Source organism: Xenopus laevis, chromosome 4S (assembly GCF_017654675.1).
Source record: "Xenopus laevis strain J_2021 chromosome 4S, Xenopus_laevis_v10.1, whole genome shotgun sequence".
NCBI classification, from domain to species: domain Eukaryota; kingdom Metazoa; phylum Chordata; class Amphibia; order Anura; family Pipidae; genus Xenopus; species Xenopus laevis.
In genome coordinates, this window is record NC_054378.1 from 46,025,401 (window position 1) to 46,045,094 (window position 19,694).

Genomic DNA, 19,694 nt, shown 5'->3' on the forward strand with positions numbered 1-19,694 from the left:
ATATAACGTTAAAATCATTGAAAAGTAATCCCTAGGAAAATTGGTTACAATTGTATTTTGTTTTATCTAGTAAAATTGTATTATTTGGTTTATATCCCAGCTGTTACTGCAGTTCCTTTCTGGGTACACACAGGAATGGCTGAGAAATTCCCAAAAACAGTGGGTTTAACTGTGAGATATATATATATATATACACAGTAGTGTAGCTAGATGTTACTGGGCCCTACAGCAAATTAATTTTATGCCCTCCCCCAACATATGCAGAGTTTGTCCTGTTTTACCAATATATGATGATATTGCTCATTATTTGGGCCTCATGGGGCCCCCTATAACTCCTGGCCCCCCTCTGCTCCCTCTGTAATTACGTCCCTGTATATATATTTATATGTATATATATGTATATATATGTGTATATATATATATATATATATATATATATATATATATATATATATATATATATATATATATATATATATATATATACATACATACAGTGAATGTCAGAGTATTATAGCTTACACACACACATATACGTATATGCCAGAGTCTAATTGTGCCATGATGATTACACCAAAAAATAAATTAATGAACATAAGAATGCCCTATCTAAATAGAAAAAAAACTTATTTCCACGAGAATCCGTTAAAACAGACTACATAGAATACAATTACAAATAACATACAAATTTTATTTATTTTTTTCTTGGTGTTTTTTGTAAGATTTACACAGGGGGGGAACGCCGTCTCCATTACATTTTATACAGTGCAGAAAAAAAATAGGGTCAATGCGGAACGCACCCGCCAAACACTCGAACACCCCTTATTTTATATATATAATATAGATTTATATAAAACATATCAAAGACTGACTTTTACACAGAACGTTTTTTTTTTCAAATTTACAGTGACTTTTAAAGAAGAAAAAAAAACAGTTTTTTTTTCCACTTGGCAAATATTGCCAACACAAAAAAAACACCATCAATACTAATAAACCGACGGAGGCATCTGGTGTCGCGTTGTCATTCCAAATTAAAAAAAAAAAAAGGAAAAGGAAAGATAAATAAATAAAGAGAGTGAGTGAAAAGTGCCATGGTAACTCAGTTCAGAAGTCTTTTCTTCTTGTTCCATCTTAACGCCGTTGCGCCTGTATAAAGGGCACAATTTATACTAGAAAAATACACTGAACGCTTATTGTCCTATGATGTCCAAAATGAAACCAGTTTCCTTTTTCCACCCATTCCCAGATAATTACTCTACGGAATTTAAGGAGTTGATGTGCCGGGGGTAGAGGATCTTGCTGCGTTATGGCGCAGCACTTTTACGCCTGGTGAAGTGCTCCACTCTGGGTGGGTTACAAGGTTACCAGGCAATGCAGGGTTAAGTTCTTGGCCTTTCTGTGCTGTTTCTTTAAAAAACATAAATGTTTGAAGTATAAAAAAGACCTATAATGTAAAACTATTTTCCTTATGAGTGTTCTTTTCCGTTCTCAATATGGGAACAAACACCTCTTTTGGTTAGTGCAATGACTAACTTCTTCTTTTAACCACTTGACTGCTAGAGGCACTGAAAGAGGACAAGTCTGAGCCACAGCTATCCAATCACATGACGCAGGGCTTGATATCTTGGTAACCTACTTGCTGGTGGTAATAAGATCCACTGCCAGAGTGCATGGAGGAGGAGGCCATGGCATTAAAAGAGAAAACGAATTCTTTCCTGTCGTTCATGCTGGGAGACTGGGAGTGGTACCTTGGGATACCTGCATGGAGCAAAGGAGACAATATTAGCCGAAATTTATGATAGCAAGAATAAAAAACGCGAATAAAAATATAAATGCATGCATGCAAAACCGAGGACATGCATTGCCAGAAAACGAAATAATAATAATAATGTCTCGAGCATGATTACAATCGATATTAATACCAGCACATCACAAATGCATTAACCAGAACTGGTCAAAATCCTAATTTAATACATATCGTATTAAAATACATTTATAATAGATGACACCAGAAAATCTAAAATTCTGCTGGGTCCAGTGAATGGTAAACACATTTTTATGGTGATGAAACTGTGTCTCTGTATAAAGTACAGTTATTATTTGTACACCATACATGCTTGCTTTAGGGTTTCTCTAAAAAAATAAAACTTTGTACATATAGCTTAGGCAAATGAAGAAAAATGCATAAAACAGTATAGCCATAATTTCGCTCTTATTTACAAGGACAGAGGCAGACTCTTTTCCTTGTATTGACTTCACAGTCTTTTCCCGTATATGTGTATTTATTTAAGTCATTAAACAATTTTGTGTGAAATGGTCATAAGAAATGATTTGATAAAAATAATGCATACTCGCTTTAATGCATTTCTTTATGTAGACAATACAAAGCCTATTATAGTAATTATAATAATAATTGGGGAATTCTCCGTTTGTTCCATATAAATTGTCGTTTACACCCACTGAATTAAATATGAATTTATATGAATATATCACTTTAGAGCGCATATCCGAGACTGTTTCTGAAATCGGGCAATGCTATCTATCATCAGATGGATATTTTACAAGTAAATGTGACCCTGACTCTCACTAGTTTGGGAAAACAGAAGGAATGGGTATCCCCCGGCCCCAGGCCACGTTATTAAACTCAGTTCAGAGCTGGAGGATGTTGGGACAATCCCTATGGACTCTAAAGATGCCTGGGGCCTTCAGGCAGACTTTTACCCTCCTGATCCTTAATTATTCTGCAGCAGTCCCAGTGGCACCACTCTAAATGCTCACATGCCATCACATTGGGACTCTATTCCACATGTGTGGCGAGGCCATTAACCTTCCTGCTATCCCCAGCTGAATATACTTAATTTGCTCGATTTAAAATCGCTGTAGAGATACTGCAGGAAGTGACAAGGGCCACCACTGAGCAGTCAAAAAAAAAGCTGCATCCAGTTGAAGGCTCTTGTGCCTTTCTTTACGCCTTGTATTGATATGGATTTATTTACACAATTGGCAATGGTCTGGTCTAGTTATTCCATAGAGATTCCACAGGTAGATAGGTAGATAGATAGATAAATGATAGATATATATGATAGATAGAATAGATATATAGATGATAAATGATAGATAGATAGATAGATGATAGATAGAAATATATATATATATATATATAGATAGATGATAGATACTATATATATATAGATGATAGAATAGATAGATTATATATATGTGTATATATATTTATATAGATAGATAGATAGATAGATAGATAGATAGATAGATAGATAGATAGATAATAAAGATAGATGATAGATAGATAGATAGATAGATGGATAAATAGATTACAATGCTCTGGGTTCTATAGTAATGACAGTCCTGTGCCCCAATGGATTCCCCTGAGCACCTACCTTGTAACTCTGAGGCTGTATTGTGGCTGTTCTGGTGCAGGTAGGACTGATCCAATGAGTGGGAGGAGAGGCTGGAGGACAGAGGGTTAGCAGCAGTGTTGCACGGGGAGAGAGGCTGTTGTTTGATATATGGGGTTGAAGCTGATGGGGCCCAGGCCGATGCGGGGCTTGAATAGACAGAATGGGGATCCATCACCCCACCTCCTAGGAGAGGAGAGCCGGAGTCATGATGGGAGTAGTCCCCCCCAGAGGCGCCTGTGCAGCTGCCCATGTAGGAATGAGCACCGTTGGCAGTTAGATGCGATACTGAGTGCCCACTTAAGCCCATTCCATCGACATTGCTCGGCAGATGGCCGTTCATCATTCCGATGCCACTGTCCAATGACAAGCTGTTGGGTGGGCACGAGATGGTGCCACTTGCCCCCTGGAAGCTGTAAGTGTCTGGTATGTGGTTGAAGCCCAGGCCATTCATCATGCTGTACATGGGCTTGAGCGCTTGGCATTTCCTCCTGAAGCCTCGGGGTCTTCTCCTGAAGGAGCCCTCCTCAAACATAAACTCACTGGCTGGGTCAATGGTCCAGTAATGGCCCTTCCCTGGTCTCCCCAGGCCCTTGGGCAGTTTTATGAAGCACTCATTGAGGGACAGGTTGTGCCTGACTGAGTTCTTCCAGCCCTGGTAGGAACCTCTGAAGAAGGGGAAGCGGCTCTGCAGAAACTGGTAGATCTCACTGAGGGTGAGCCTTTTGGTGGGGGAGCTCTGGATGGCCATGACTATGAGCGCAATGTACGAGTAAGGCGGCTTCTCTGGCCTTCTGATGCCAGCGTTGGTCTTCTTGGTCTTGGTGGCACAGGAGGCGGACTCCATAGCCGAGGGTTGCCCTCCATGCTTGTCAGTGGCCGCAGACATTGGGCTGCTCTGGGCAGGGGGCTGGGAGGGGGGCTGTTGGATCTCTGCAGTCATTTACCAAGCTTTTTTGGGCTGCAGCTGAAGAAAATAGGGAAAGCTGAGAGCACAGGCCGGGCGGCAGGGAGGATAAGAGCCCCTCAGTCTGCACTTGGCTGCTCAGCTTTTGGGAAAGTTTCCTCTGAGCGCAAGATGTGGAGAAGTCGCAAAGAATTCCTACACTTGCGCCACCGGTGATAGTTCCCGCTGTGAATGGTCCTTTGGTAAATGATGTTTGGTCCTTCGCAGCCTGGCGACGACCTTTGTGTGACTGTGTGTCCAGGCTAAAGCAAGAAGCTGCTGCTGCTCAGCCTCGAACTTCTGGATTGTGCCCCGCAGAGTGAGATCGCCTTATACTTATCTCTTGTCATCGGCGTCTGTCGGCTCTTCACAGTAAAGACGTAAGAAGTGGATTGTCCCCGCCCACAGCCCCCCTTCTAGTTCTGGCCACTGCCCCCTAACCACTGGGGGGTCAGTTAAAGGAATATCACCACTCAGGTCTTTTAAGCACCGAAACCATTTTTTTGGACATTTTACTAGTAGTCAACTCGATTCAAAGTCTAAAGTCATCAGGGTTTAATAGTTCCCCAGGCTTTATTAGTAAATACTTTCTGCCTGGGACATTCTTCCACTTTCCCCAAATACTTTTAGTGTGACAATGTCTTATTTATAGAATATTGGAAATAAAAGAAAAGCAGACAACTGGATCTATTGATGACAGTTAATGTTGTCTATGTCCCGTGTATATAAACGAGTGGGGTGTGAGCTCTTTCACACAACCCTCTTCTCATTGTACACATGCCATCAAATCACATCATTGTCCCCCACTAGGCCTGGCACCATGGAAATAAACAGACAACAGATTTAAAAGGCTGAGGGTGGGTGAGTATAACAGGCGATCTAACTTTAAGGCAGGGACTTGCCTACTTCCACTGAGCTTCTGATTTCTGTGCAGATAGAAAACAACATGGGCAGGATGTTTATACAGCTCAATGTAAACATTTTCTCCAGTTCTTTAATAATAAAAAACAGCTAAAACCCCTGCTAGTCTCCGTAGTGCTCCTTTCTGAGGCGTATAAACCTTGCTTTGTGCCTTGCGTCTTGCTTCTTTTTCTCTGGTTTTTATTTCTTACAGCACAAGGCTCTGATGTTATTTCGGCAGGAGAGAACTGTCTGACCTGTTTGGGAAAGGCACCTTCTTCTTCTTCTTCTTCTACTTCTTCTTCAAAGCAATCTGCCATCAGCTCTGCTCTGAGATAGGCATCAAGGTAAGCCACTTGCAACTTTTGTCACCTACTTACAAACAAATTGACCCCTTTTTTCTTGATATTGGACACTCTGATCAAGGAGGGAAGATTTTGCTTTCTCAGACCCCTGCGAGGAACCCAACTGATTGGAGACAGTGCTGTTCTATAGACTCGTGCTATTTATCATAAGACAACAAGTTTGTTGTTATTTAGCGAAACTTTCTTCGCTCACTGTCACTTCCCATAAGGAGGGCGCCTGCCTTGTCTGATCTGATAACAGCATTGGGTGCAGCTGCACTACAGGCAACTCAAGAAGCTGGACTGTATTAATTAAAGCTGTGTGTATATTTCTGGAGTTATTATGCTGTTCCCACACCCTCGAATTTATCCTTTATTGCTCACTTGCACCAGCATGCACTGAACTTTTTTTTATCGCCTTTAGAGGCGATAAAAAAAAAACTTACAGTTTATGTACCTGCCATTATTATTGAAAACTATTTCTAAAAATAAACTTTAATATCCATATTAAAGGGGTGGTTCACCTTTAAGTTAACTTTTAGGATGTTATAGAATGGCCTATTCTAAGCAACTTTTCAATTGGCCTTCATTATTTATTTCTGATAGTTGTTTAATGATTTGCCTTTTTCTTCTGACTCTTCCCAGCTTTCAAATGGGGGGATCCAAAAAAACAAATGCTCTGTAAGGCTACAGATGTATTGTTATTGCTACTTTTTATTACTCATCTTTCTATTCAGTCTTCTATTGATATTCCAGTATTTTATTCAAATCAATACATGGTTGCTTGGGTAATTTGGACCCTAGCAACCAGATTGCTGAATAAAAAGCTAAATAACTCAAAAAACACATGAAAACCAAGTGCAAATTGTCTCAGAATATCACTTTCTACATCATACTAACAGTTATCTCAAAGGTGAACAGCCCCCTTTAACGCAGGGTTACCTTGTAAATTATCCAGCTATCCCGATCAGGCGGAATTCTTATATAAAACAATAAATACACGAGAGTATTTAAAGATGCCCGAAAGGGGACTTTTAACAGACAAAAAAGTAAGGACTGCATTAAGGTAGTTAAAATCACTTAAGACATTTAAAGGAAAATCAAAACACTATGGTGTCACTTTGTAGCAATTTTTTTCCCACTTAAAGGCAGTATGTAAAATTGATGCTGAACAAAATGTTAATTTCGAGCAGGACCTGATAGATACTGTACAGTTAAATAAACGATCCTATCAGACAGGAAAATGTTAATCTGGAACATTTTCTTACGTCTAATAAGTGCATGCGGTCAGCGGCCATCAAATTCGAACCGCTTTAGAGCCAATAATCAGCCCACAGCCTAAACAGCCAGATTAAAACTAGTGCAGACCCAGTCTCGCGTTATTACACTCATGGAACTCCATCCTGTTTCATTAAAGGGGTGGTTCACCTTAAAGTTAACTTTTAGTATGTTATAAAATTGCCAATTCTAAGCAACTTTTGTTTTTTTTAATGATTTGTCTTTTTCTTCTGACTCTTTCCAGCTTTCAAATTGGGGTCACTGACCCCATCTTAAAACGAATCCTCTGTAAGGCTACAAATGTATTGTTACAGCTACTTTTTATTACTCATCTTTCCATTCCTGCCCCCCTCTTACTCATATTCCAGTCTCTTATTAAAATCATTGCATGGTTGTTAGGGTAGCATGGATTCTAGCCACCAGATTGCTAAAATGGCAAACTAGAGAGCTGGAGAATAAGGCTAAATAACTCAAAAACTGCAAATAATAAAACATGAAAACCAATTGCAAATTGTCTCAGAAACTCACTCTCTGCATCATACTAAAAGTTAATGCAAAGGTGAACAACCCCTTTAATATCTGAACCTTCTGTCCTGCTACATCACATATACAGGAACACAGAGCACAGGATGATCCCTCTGTATTTTAGGGCAAATAATTGATTATAAAATAATGGAAGCACTTGAATTCGTATATATATTTGATGCTGAATTATTTCTCTATCTGTGCATTGAACACGTTGAACCAAGCCTTTATGTTGGTTGATTTTACCCACACTTGAGAAGAATTCGTTTCTCCAGTGCTCCCAAACGGTCGTCCGAAATAGAACGATTATATACGATTTGTATAAGGCTTTATTCTTCACTTGTGCATGAGATGTTGCAGTTGGAATACAATGTAGAATTAAAGTTCTCGGATACAACGATGCAAGTCGCAGTTTGCTGCACACACAGGTCGCACAACTGTCAGATAAAGGTGGAAGGGAAGTGCAAGTGAATCACTTGGATAGTGCCAATAACTGGTCTCAGAGGGGCAGACTCTCACACAGTTACACGTGTAATGTGAGCGCTATGTATATAGGGAATATTGTTGGAAGGAGCCTGTGCTTTTCTCTCCCTTGGAGGGGGCCCTGTGTTTATCAGACTGTGAGACCACCCATGGTTCCAGCAGACAGGCGTGTGCCCCTCTCTTCTCCCTGCTTTTAATTAACACCAGTGACTTCACTTACACAACCCCCCCCCAACTAGAAGTTCTACCCCCCTTCCTTCTCAACTCCCCTGGCCATACACCATAGCAAATTGATCTCTAAACGTTTACATAAGGTGGGGTGGGAGGAGGAGTTGTGACAGCCCCAATACTACTAGCAGGGTAAGAAATATATAGCATTTTGTTTTCTTGTAAAAATGCCAGTGCATTTTTTAGACACTTTATTGGCCTTACCGACTGGTCTAAATGAAATAAGCCCCATCGTTTTTAATGTGAGCACCCACTGAGGTCAACAGATGGAGGCCCCAGTAATAGGCTGATATCTGCTGCAGTCTGTCAGCATTAATAAAATAAAATACATTTCTATTGGAAATAGAAAAACATGCGTATTATCATATTGTGACAGGGATCTGCAATTGTGTCAAGTGAATGGGGGAGAAAACTCTTTATGACCAAACAGTTATGAATAGAATCATTTAGATAATCCATAAACAACAGGCTAGTGGTGCCGTACATTAAAAGTTGTTGCTATTTTCAGATCACATTTTGGCTACAAACAAGTCGTTTGATGTCTTGGCTCAGTCACCAGCACTTCCCACTTTATGCACAATGACCCAACGCTTCCCTATTAGTTGCCTTGCGATTCGGGCAGAGTAAATATATGAGGTCTTGGCTTTGAATTGTCAAGTATTCTGCTGTTTTCTACACCAAAACATTAGTATATTTAAGCCCTGCCTTTCCAAAAAAACAGTTTCAGCAGTAGAAGAGGCTGCAGTCCCTGTGGCAGGAGGTTACAGAGATAACTCTGCTTTGTATCAGCGCCCCACCGAGATAAACTACAGATAAAAGGGTGACTTTTGGTCACAAGGCTGATGCCAAGGGGTCACGTCTTTCTTCAGATTCTTTCCATTTGAACTGATTTATATGTATATGTATATATATATATGTGTGTGTGTGTGTTTGGAGAGGGAGAGGGAGAGAATGGCCCTATCCATTTCTGGTATCCTTTTTGTGGTTTGTTTTGTAGGTTAAATTCTTTTTTTTTTATTGTGCTTTTCCAACATATACATATATTGTATCGTATACTTCTCTAAGGAGTAAGATCTAAAATAAACTATAAATCTAAATAATAAAAAAAGATTTTATACCTCCCAGGGTAGTTACTACTAAAGATAGTCCAAGACAATATAGGCTTTATGTTTTGGTCTTAGATAGCCAAAGTTTATATGCTCCCTGAATTATTCATCAGACCTCTTGGCACAGCTTTTTCATATTCTAAGTTGGTTAAATTTTTTTTGTTTCATTTTTTTTTACAACCATACATTCAAGTATTTTATATATACACACACACACACACACACACACACACAAACACACACACACACACACTCAAGGGAAGCAGTGTCCAGTTAAGTTAGATCGGGTTATCTTTTAGATATTACAATTTACTCAGTTAAGTCTGATTATAAAGCTTACTTTTTCATTTGAACCTCCATTTAAACGTTGTATGATAACAAATGTAATGGTTATTCCAAAAGTTAGTGATTTATTTTTCTGGTGTATTTTTTCTGGCTTTAAACAACATATATATATATATATATATATATAGTCACACACATAGTAGATTTACATATATATATATATATATGTTATTTTGAAGCGTCTAATATTAACTGTGCTTGGTGCCCAGGGCAATCCGGCTGGTCACGTCGCGTTGCGCAAAAGACGCGCGTGCTTGTCTGTGCGCAAACGAGGACGCGCGTTTGCAAGCCTGCTTCAGCAGTGAGGCACCCCTTTTTCAGTGGCAGATTAGGGGTAAGATGCTTATGGGGAACCCACGTGCCTCTTCTGTCTACTCCTAGTTCTGGCCCTGAATATTAATTCCCCTTGGTAATGCTAAATATTATTAATAGTATTTCTCACTTGAGAAAGTATTTTTTGTGCAGCACAATGCTTCAGGTGAAAGTGCATTTCATTTTATTTAAAAGGGGCAAATAAATATATAAAGATAGTTTATTTAGACGTATGTTTTAGGTATATTTGCATGGAAGCTGCCATCCTACAAGATGCAGATGTATGTTTCCCAATTAAACGCAAAAGACATCAGCAGTAAAGGAAGAAAATCTACAATAAGCTTTGCATGGTGATGAAGAGTATTAGCAAGCTGGTGCTGTTGCTCCTTCTGTGTGAAGGAAGGAAAGCAAAAAGGCAACTCCCCTTATATTGTGCCTAAATGAACAGAGTACAGAAGGATGAGCTGTAACCTAAGAAACACCTATGAATAGACGACAAAACTACATATAAACATTTCACATTGAGTTAATAGTAATAACATAATAACAACTAGGTGGGTGTTAGTTGAGCATTAGGCCTCATGCTTATCTTCTGTACCCCATGTATAAATCTCGGTTTTTTATCTGTCACTGTATCTGGCCCATTCCTATTATATTGCAGATAAGCAATTCATAAAACATATGCTCTGATTATCATAAGGAGTTACTTATGGAAAAGAATAATCAATCATAACAATAATAATCAGACACAACCAAATCGCCAGACTCTACGGTTGGCCAAGGAATCTCACTGCTAAACTCATTATTCTGATGCAATTAATTCCATTCCCAAAGTTCGTGCGTTATAGGCAGCGCTTTGCAAATCCTATAAATCACAGCTAAATGCGTTTTATTAACAAAGAAAACTATAATGACGATGAGCTGTAACTGCCCACAACTGCCCCAATAATTCAGTTTCTAGCTATAGACAGATAGGCAAAGGTGGATCGATGAACAAAGATCTTATAAATAATGGAAACCAATAGATGATTAGTAAATTATATGAAAAAAAATAGATCTTATTAGACCCAAAATAAGATATCTGATAGATATCCAAGGGTAAGGATGCATAACTGTGGGCAAGTACTAATAGATATTTTTGCCAAGTAAAGTAGAAAAAAAGAAGAAGACTACAGACAAATAACAGAAGGGCAGATGATTTGATTCGATTATAGATCTGAATACGTGTGCCTGTAATTTTCTACATGATATTTATTTAGCTATATACATTTGTGTTTTAATAGAAGAAATCATAATTTAATGAAATAGACCCACAGCTATATATATAGATTTGTTTTAACTGGATTGAATATGTTCAGTATTTCAGGGCCAGAGAAGTACTCTCAGCCAGGGCTTAGAATTATAAGAGTATTTCTGAGATTTAATTCACTCAAGTTTTTTTTAAGGGCAAATAATGCCATAAAGTAAAAATATGGGTTTGCATTAAAAAAAAAAAAATAAAATAAATATATATATATAAGCACCCGTGAAAGTATCTAAGTGGTTGGAGTGCAGGTACCTTGGACATATTATTTATATATATATATATATATATATATATATATATATATATATATATATATATATATATATATATATATTTTATATATTTGTGTGTCCTGCAATTGCAGATAGCATATATCTTGCCTGCAATGGTCATATAACATATAGGAAAAACTTTCATTTTAAACGTGTAGAGAGCTATGAATGACATCTGACCCCTATTCATATATACTGGTGTATTTTTTGCCTATTCGTTTTCATTGAGTAGTTGAACACAATCCTGTTCTGTATAATGACAGTAAGGGCTGCTCAGCACTGGGCTGGGCATTAGTAATATTAAAAACGACAGATTGCCTCTATGTTAAAAAAAAAGTTACTTGGAATAACACCATAAATAAAGAGAAAAAAAAGGTAAAAAAAAAAAGTTACTTAAACAATTATTGGAAATAATAAATAAACTTTAGTTTCACTGAAGGTCGATAGTTCCAAATGGTGGAAAATTCATGTTTCTTAAAAATAATAAAATATCAACCTGTGCACTAAGAAACTGGCCAGTTTTTCCCTAGCAGAAAATGCCTGATAATTAACAAGGCAATTTAACATGACAGGTACATGCAAAGCATTCTGGTTACCAAATACAGCAAATAATAGTCACCTCCCTTTGCACATATGGCTGTATAAATAATGCACCTGAGTGTTTGCATCGACTTTGTAATTTCAATAAAATCTTATATATATTTTTTTCAGAAGAGCACCAAGTCTGACCATTTGATGTGAATATTGCATTAAAACATATTGGGTAATTTTATCTACCAGTATTTCCAGTTCTAAATATTACAAATATATTTAGCACTGGAATTTCAAACCAACAGGTGACTTCGCTGTACTGTATAAACGTCAGGGCCCAGAGCAGTGGTAAAAATCACAACTTGTTTAGCTCTAACCCTTGTGATTTATAACAGGAACAATAACACCCACATGGACGAACTTTTTGGGGGTGATATTGGCTTGTGATAAAATTACCAACAAAACTGATATTGTCACCCTTTTCCAGTTGTTCCCAAACTGGCCAATGGACCTTGGAGCAATGACAGGTGTGCGCACTGACAAGAGGGAACGCAAGCGGTTTAATGCCTAAAAATCTGCTCTGTGCGCAAACTTACAGGCAGACTTCAGTCCTGTCAATGCGCACACACACATAGAGTGGAGTGTATGCTGAATCGGAGATAAAAAGCTGGCTGAGAAAATGCAACATGTAAAAGTAGTAGGAGAATATTTGCTATCCAAGAAGGGTGAAATATGGAGTTAACATATATTTTCAGTTCCATATTTTGTTGCAACTAGGGCTTATCCAGCAATGTTTTTATATATCTCTGTAACCTCATCAGCTAAAGGGCTGATTGATCAACCACTGCTCTAGTCACCATATTAATTATCTTAGATCAAGCTGTTATTGCACACTCCAACACACCACAAACAGCTATGTGTGGGTCTGCGCAATGGTAGGTGACTGTTATTAGCTCCCCCCCCCCCTTTTTTTGTAAAGAAAACTTTTTTACTTTTTGACATCCACATAACATTGTGGGCCCTGTCATTTTAAAAACCAGATTTTCACTAAACAATGGGAGAATCATTTCCTTGTCGATCACTTGTTTATTACTTGTTTCTATTAGAATCACAACAGTGGTAAAACTTATTAGCGGCTGACTTATTTTTTAAGGTTTAACTTTTGTTACCCAACAATGCATTGTTCCACCCACAGAGCATTGCAGGTATAGATCATTTCAAATTGTGTGTTACTAACACTAGCACTTAGATCAGGTACTACCTGGTAACACCGGGCTTGTCTATAATTATATAGCAGCCCCTGAAGCTGCTAGAGCAGGGGTCCCCAACCTTTTTTGCCCGTGAGCCACATTCAAATGTAAAAAGAGTTGGGGAGCAACACAAGCATTAAAAAGTCCCTTGGGGTGCCACATAAGGGCCGTGATTGGTTATTTGGTAGCCCCTATGTGGACTGGCAGCCTACAAGAGACTCTGCTTGGCAGTATACTTTGTTTTTATGCAATTAAAATGTGCTTCCAAGCCTGGAATTCAAAAATAAGCGCCTGCTTTGAGGCCACTGAGAGCAACATCCAAGGGGTTGGAGAGCAACATGTTGCTCACGAGCTACTGGTTGGGGATCACTGTGCTAGAGGGTGAGTGGTAGCTGTTGGGGGACAGAAGGTACCGAAGGTAATTCCAGTAGATTTTGCTGTGGTGCTCCTTTATAGATAGATAGATATATGATAGATAGATGATGGATAGATATATAGATGATAGATATATGATAGATAGATAGATAGATAGATAGATAGATAGATAGATAGATAATAGATAGATAGATAGATAGATAGATAGATAGATAGATAGATAGATATTAGATAGATAGATAGATGATAGATAGATAATGGATAGATAGATAGATAGATAGATAGATAGATAGATAGATAGATAGATGATAGATAGATATAGATAGATATATGATAGATAGATAGATAGATAGATAGATAGATAATAGATAGCTAGATAGATAGATAATAAATAGATAGATAGATGATGGATAGATAGATAGATGATAGATAGATAGATGATGGATAGATAGATAGATAGATGATAGATAGATAGATAGATATATGATAAATACATAGATAGATGATGGATAGATCTATAGATCTATAGATGATAGATAGATAGATAGATAGATAGATAATAGATAGATTCTGTAACTGATAAAGGGTTCAAGTTATGCCTGTGTTTTACATGTCAATTACCTGTGTGCTATATTACAGACTATTACTATCTTATGTTCCACTGTGACATAGATTTTGCCAATTTTATTGAAATGGTGTTCATGTTCATATAACAATCCTTAGTTATACATGTGAGAGCAGCCCTAACTATAGATTTCCCCACCAGATCCACACTCCCCCATAACACCCATCAGATACAGCCCTTATACTATATATATATATATATATATATATATATATATATATATATATATATATATATATATATATATATATATATATATCGCAAATAATCCTGCCCACCCCGAATACGGATTGTCATACTATCGCCATATACACACCGACCCCCTTATTAGACTCATGAGCCCCTAGCCCACATACCAATTTCCTACACACTCTAGTTCCACAAGATACTAATAACAATATAACATACATTACTAGTGGGCATTACACTAAAGCCCAATGATCCAATGAGACGCTCAGCCTCACAATTAAAGCAGACCAGGCAGACAATGCAGCCTGTACAGCTGTTGCTCAACTACAACAAGACAAGAGAGTGCGGGGAGCTGCAGGGATTTGTCTAGGAGTAGCAGCTGTAGTTTGTAGCTGTACTTGCCCAAATGCAGGAGATGCACATTAAATAATGTTACAGTCGGAGCTGCTGCTGTCTACTGCTTCTGCTGCAGCAACACCGACGGTCTACGGAACCAGTATACACACCAGGGAGAAATTAATAATAACCCTGGTGTCTTCTTCCTACACGCTCCCAAGCGAAACTCTGTAACCCTCTCCGCTGTTACTCATCCTCCTGCCACAGAACATACCGCATTCTTGCTAAATGCCACATTTATTTGAGATACTGGAATTGATAATTCAGCATTTAGCCCTGGCTCGCCCTCAACTTTTATGTGCAGATTTCATCTTTCAACTTTATCTCATCTTCTCACATATTAACATTGTCACATTGCGGCCAACTGATACAATAATCACACAAATACTTCAGTGCTCCCAGATAATAATAATAATAAACGAAATATATTACCGTGGTAGTAAATTATCTGCTAACAAATATGCCAATACCAACCAATATAAAGGAATAGTGACTATTATATGGCAATTCATTTGTTTACTATCAAATACTCCAGCACTCACTGTATATATATATCTAGATATATAGTTCGTCAAGCTGGAGCACTCATACAATGGAAGACAGCTGCCTGGGTGCTGGTTAATGGTATTATGTAAAACAAAACTGCTGGAAGAACGGCACTCACAGGGCTTGTAAGGTGCAAAAAAGTTTATTACAAAGTTTTGGCTCTAATACTAGAGCCTTCCTCACTATATATATAGTGAAAAAAGTAGGAGGAGTTTCATGACCATATTAAAACACCAGACCAAAGGCCGAGTGCTTTTATACACGTCATGGAACGCCAAGGTTACTTTAGGGAGTCATGTGACAGAAATGACATCAGAACTCACCGTTTATAAGGATATAATTTACAAGATATTCATGGCTTTTGCGTAATATATATATATATATATATATATATATATATATATATATATATATATATATATATTACCCAAAAGCCATGAACATCCTGTAAATTATATCCTAAACGGATTCTTAGTGATGCCATCAGTTATAAAAGGAGCTTAGTGATGCTATTTTTGTCACGTCACTCACTAAAACTTGTGCACTATAATAAATAAAGTACACCTTGTTGCAAAATATGAGCATATTAGAAGTAACCTCCTTCAAGAAACTCCTCAATGACTTATAATTTCTTTATATTTTACAATAGGTGGTGCTTTATTCACTATATTCTTTACTGACCAATACTACAGTTGCTGTCAGACACTACAGTGTCCACAAATAGCAATCACAAATACTCAGTGATGGTTTTCTATCAAACACTACTCAAGACTCAACAGATACTACAATAAAAAATAGGTTTCTATAGCATCTAATCGTCCTGAATAAATAAATGTTGAATGCTACAGTTCCTACAAATATTACTGCTCAATCATGTTGCTATTAAATACAGCATTGGCACACAAATGAATTGCCATATAATAGTCACTATTCCTTAGTATCTGTTGGCATTGGCATATTTGTTAGCAGACAATTTACTACCACGGTAATATATATCGTTTATTATTATTATTATTATTATTATTATTATTATTATTATTATTATTATTATTATCTGGGAGCACTGAAGTATTTGTGTGAGCAGTAACACTGATTATTGTATCAGTTGACCGCAATGTGACAATGTTAATATGTGAGAAGATGAGATAAAGTTGAAAGTTGAAATCTGCACATAAAAGTTGAGGGCGAGCCAGGGCTAAATGCTGAATTATCGTTTAATTCCAGTATTTCCATTAAACGAGACATTTAGCAAGAAAGCGGTCGGTTCTGTGCCAGGAGGATGAGTAAATATACTACTATTACACACTCAGTGCACTCATTTCCACCAGACATTCTTATGACTTCATGACAAATTAACAATTATTTTAATAAACTTTAGCGTGCTAATAACTAGGCTTAACAGTTGTGTCGCTTGCACTCAGCGATGCTCGCCACCAATATTTATTAGACCGAGGGCACACTGATCAATTTTAATTTAATTTTAATTAACAATCTGTAGAATTTTTTTTCTAAGGAGATTATTCTATTTACCATTTGATCAACGTGGTTATGCATCTAATCGAAAAATATCAGCAAAACTGAAATCTTCAGCTGTTAAAAAATCTCTATATTTATTTTTGGGGTAATCCCATTTAAAATGAAAAACCTTGCTGCTAAACAGCTACAAGTGCTGGCACGGAGGGGGTTAAGGGAAGGCTTTCTGTTTCTAATGAGTTATATTTTTCGTTTTTTTCGTCTACAAAATAACCAACAAAATAATAATTTAGTCCAGCAAACATTGTATGTAATATCACCATTCGTGCTCACATTTTGGAACAACGATTATTATGCTGGATAGAATCGAATTTTAATTCCTTTTATTTCTGTAGTTTAAGGGATACAATTTCCCCCCAGAATAAATATCAGCGCGTTTAATACTCATCTTACACTGGATCTTTAATTTAATGGGACATTTATTCAGTTTTTATTTATTAAGTGTTTGAGACGGACTTGTATTTTATACCATGGATTTTATTGTATTTTAAATAGAGAATTCCAGCTCCCACACACCCACCATCACGATTGTTTCCTTATCTGCTGGATTAGATAGAAATGACATTGTGGGTATTTTATGTTATTTATCTTAATACCCCCAGCAAGTCAAATAAATCTCTGGGTTTGAAAACCTGCTGCTACATGTTCCATATATTTTTCTAGTGCAAATTGATTAAAACGAATTTTATTTTCTTACAGATAATCGTGGGTTACACTAGAGGCTCTGGCAAAGAAACAAACTGCTAAAAACCAAGGAAACTAAATGGATTCAAACATTAAGAAAGTAGACAAAAAACTTTAAATATATCAAAGCCTAAAAGGGTAAAAAATAAAACAAAAGAATAAGAATACATGTTTTATTTTTTTCTTCTAAACATTTTTAATTTTAAAAATGTTCTTTAAATGTTTGGCTATTGGTGCGCAAATTCAAATGACAACAGGGCATCCAAATTGCCATAATGTGAAGAGTCGTGTCTTTTACACTTTTATGTCATTTACAGTATAAATGTAAAGTTATACAGAAAAGAAAATAGTCTAATATATGTTATACATGTGTAACTATATGCTGTGGCAAGAAATGCAAGCTCTGAAATAAAGTATTTATCTAATATTGTATTGCTTTGCCCTGGTCCTGACATTCTGTTTCTGGACTCCATTCATTCATTGCCTGCTCAGTAGGTGGGCTCGTATATGTTTGTTTAGGGACACAGATTACAAGCAGACTTCTGCCCTCTCTGAACTGGTTGCTGGTGAAAAACAGCTAAAATATACAGAGAGCTCGGTTTTAAAACACATATGACTTTTCATACAGCAAAATACATTTTTATTTGTCCTTACTACTGCATTGTTACAATTAATTCAAAGATAATTTATTTGTGTACTGTATTATTAAAAGCTTCCTTGCTTTACAACAAAAGTAATTGTATCTACAATAACAGTAAAGACAATCAGGCACTATAAATAATGGGACTGCTGTTCTTCATTCTGGATTCCACTGTTATTTGTATTGTTCCACTTAAAAAAAGTGCACCCTCTCTTTGGAAGCTCCCACACTTTGGATGTCTAAGGTCAATATCTAGTTGATATACAGTTTATATGTATTGTATGAATTGTAACGACCCTGAGAAACATACAGATATAATACAAGTTACACTACCTTTTCCCTTTTGTTTGTTTGTTTAATTGTGTGTATATTATTGTGGTTAACTCAATGAGCATACCTGAAATGTTTTGAACCATTCTATACCAATATAATGTTTGTATTGTTGAAAACTAATAAAAAATGTCAGTATAAAAAAAAAATGCACCCCCTCAACATTTTAGTTTAGAGTGCAGCTTTGCCACACCCAGATATATTTTTCTATTAATTTAATTACCAGTACTGGAATGGGTTCAATGAGAAATTTAAATGATTGTTTTTTTTTCCAATTGGCAATACTGTGGAACGTTGAAACACATTGGTTCTGATGTTCTTTTATTTAAGAGTTGTCTAACTGGGATATTCTCTCCCTTATTATTGTATAGGAGCAGCCAGACAGTGGGTAGATGGGAGATAACACAGTAGAAGATCAGGGCAATACCCAGGCTGCTGCTGCTGTTGCACCCATTGATAATGCTGATGAAAGTCTTGTCACACTACAAATATCTCCCAACAACTTCAGCCCACACACTCTTGGCTGCTGCAATTAATCCGTTCAATTTGTCTGTCAACACTCTAATCCCTCATCAGTCCCCCAACAGGTGCTTTCTGCTTCTCCCACATCGCAGCCTCCTCATCAGCACCCAAATCCCGTGACAGCGACTTTCTTTAAAGTTTAACCCTGCCTTGATGTTGCCTGACAAGTGCAAAAAAAGTCTGTACAATAATATATTCCTCCATCTACTGAAGGTCCTTCTCCCCCCTCCGTATAGGATCAACCTTGTCGCAGAGATCTCTCTTCATGTGCTATTAGAGGGTTTTTTTTATACTGACATTTTTTATTAGTTTTCAACAATACGATCATTATATTGGTATATAATGGTTTAAAAAAAAAACATTGCAGGTATACTCATTGCATGAGCCAAAATAATATACACACAATTACACAAACAAAAGGGAAAAGGTAGTGTAACTTATATTATATTATATCTGTATGTTTCTCAGGGAAGTTACAATTCATACAATACATATAAACTGTATATACACTAGATATTGACCTTAGACATCCAAAGTTTGTGAGCTGCCAAAACTGTTTTTTCCCCCTTAAACTTCTCGGTACTGCTTCTTTGTATTTTAAATTGTTGGTCA

General features: G+C 37.1%; 1 protein-coding gene and 1 long non-coding RNA gene across 2 annotated transcripts; one reads left to right on the top strand and one right to left on the bottom strand.

Moving 5' to 3' along the window:
• Positions 1-670: 670 nt before the first annotated feature.
• foxf1.S (forkhead box F1 S homeolog) lies at positions 671-4,428 on the bottom strand. The gene is given in 2 exon segments (NM_001096671.1): positions 671-1,758; positions 3,399-4,428. Coding segments are annotated over 2 exon segments (1,065 nt in total). The 5' UTR covers positions 4,306-4,428; the 3' UTR covers positions 671-1,600.
• Positions 4,429-5,488: 1,060 nt separating this feature from the next.
• On the top strand, positions 5,489-18,022 carry LOC121393252. The gene is made up of 2 exons (XR_005960900.1): positions 5,489-5,609; positions 17,606-18,022. It is a non-coding gene; the product is annotated as an uncharacterized LOC121393252 (long non-coding RNA).
• The last annotated feature ends 1,672 nt before the right edge of the window (positions 18,023-19,694 follow it).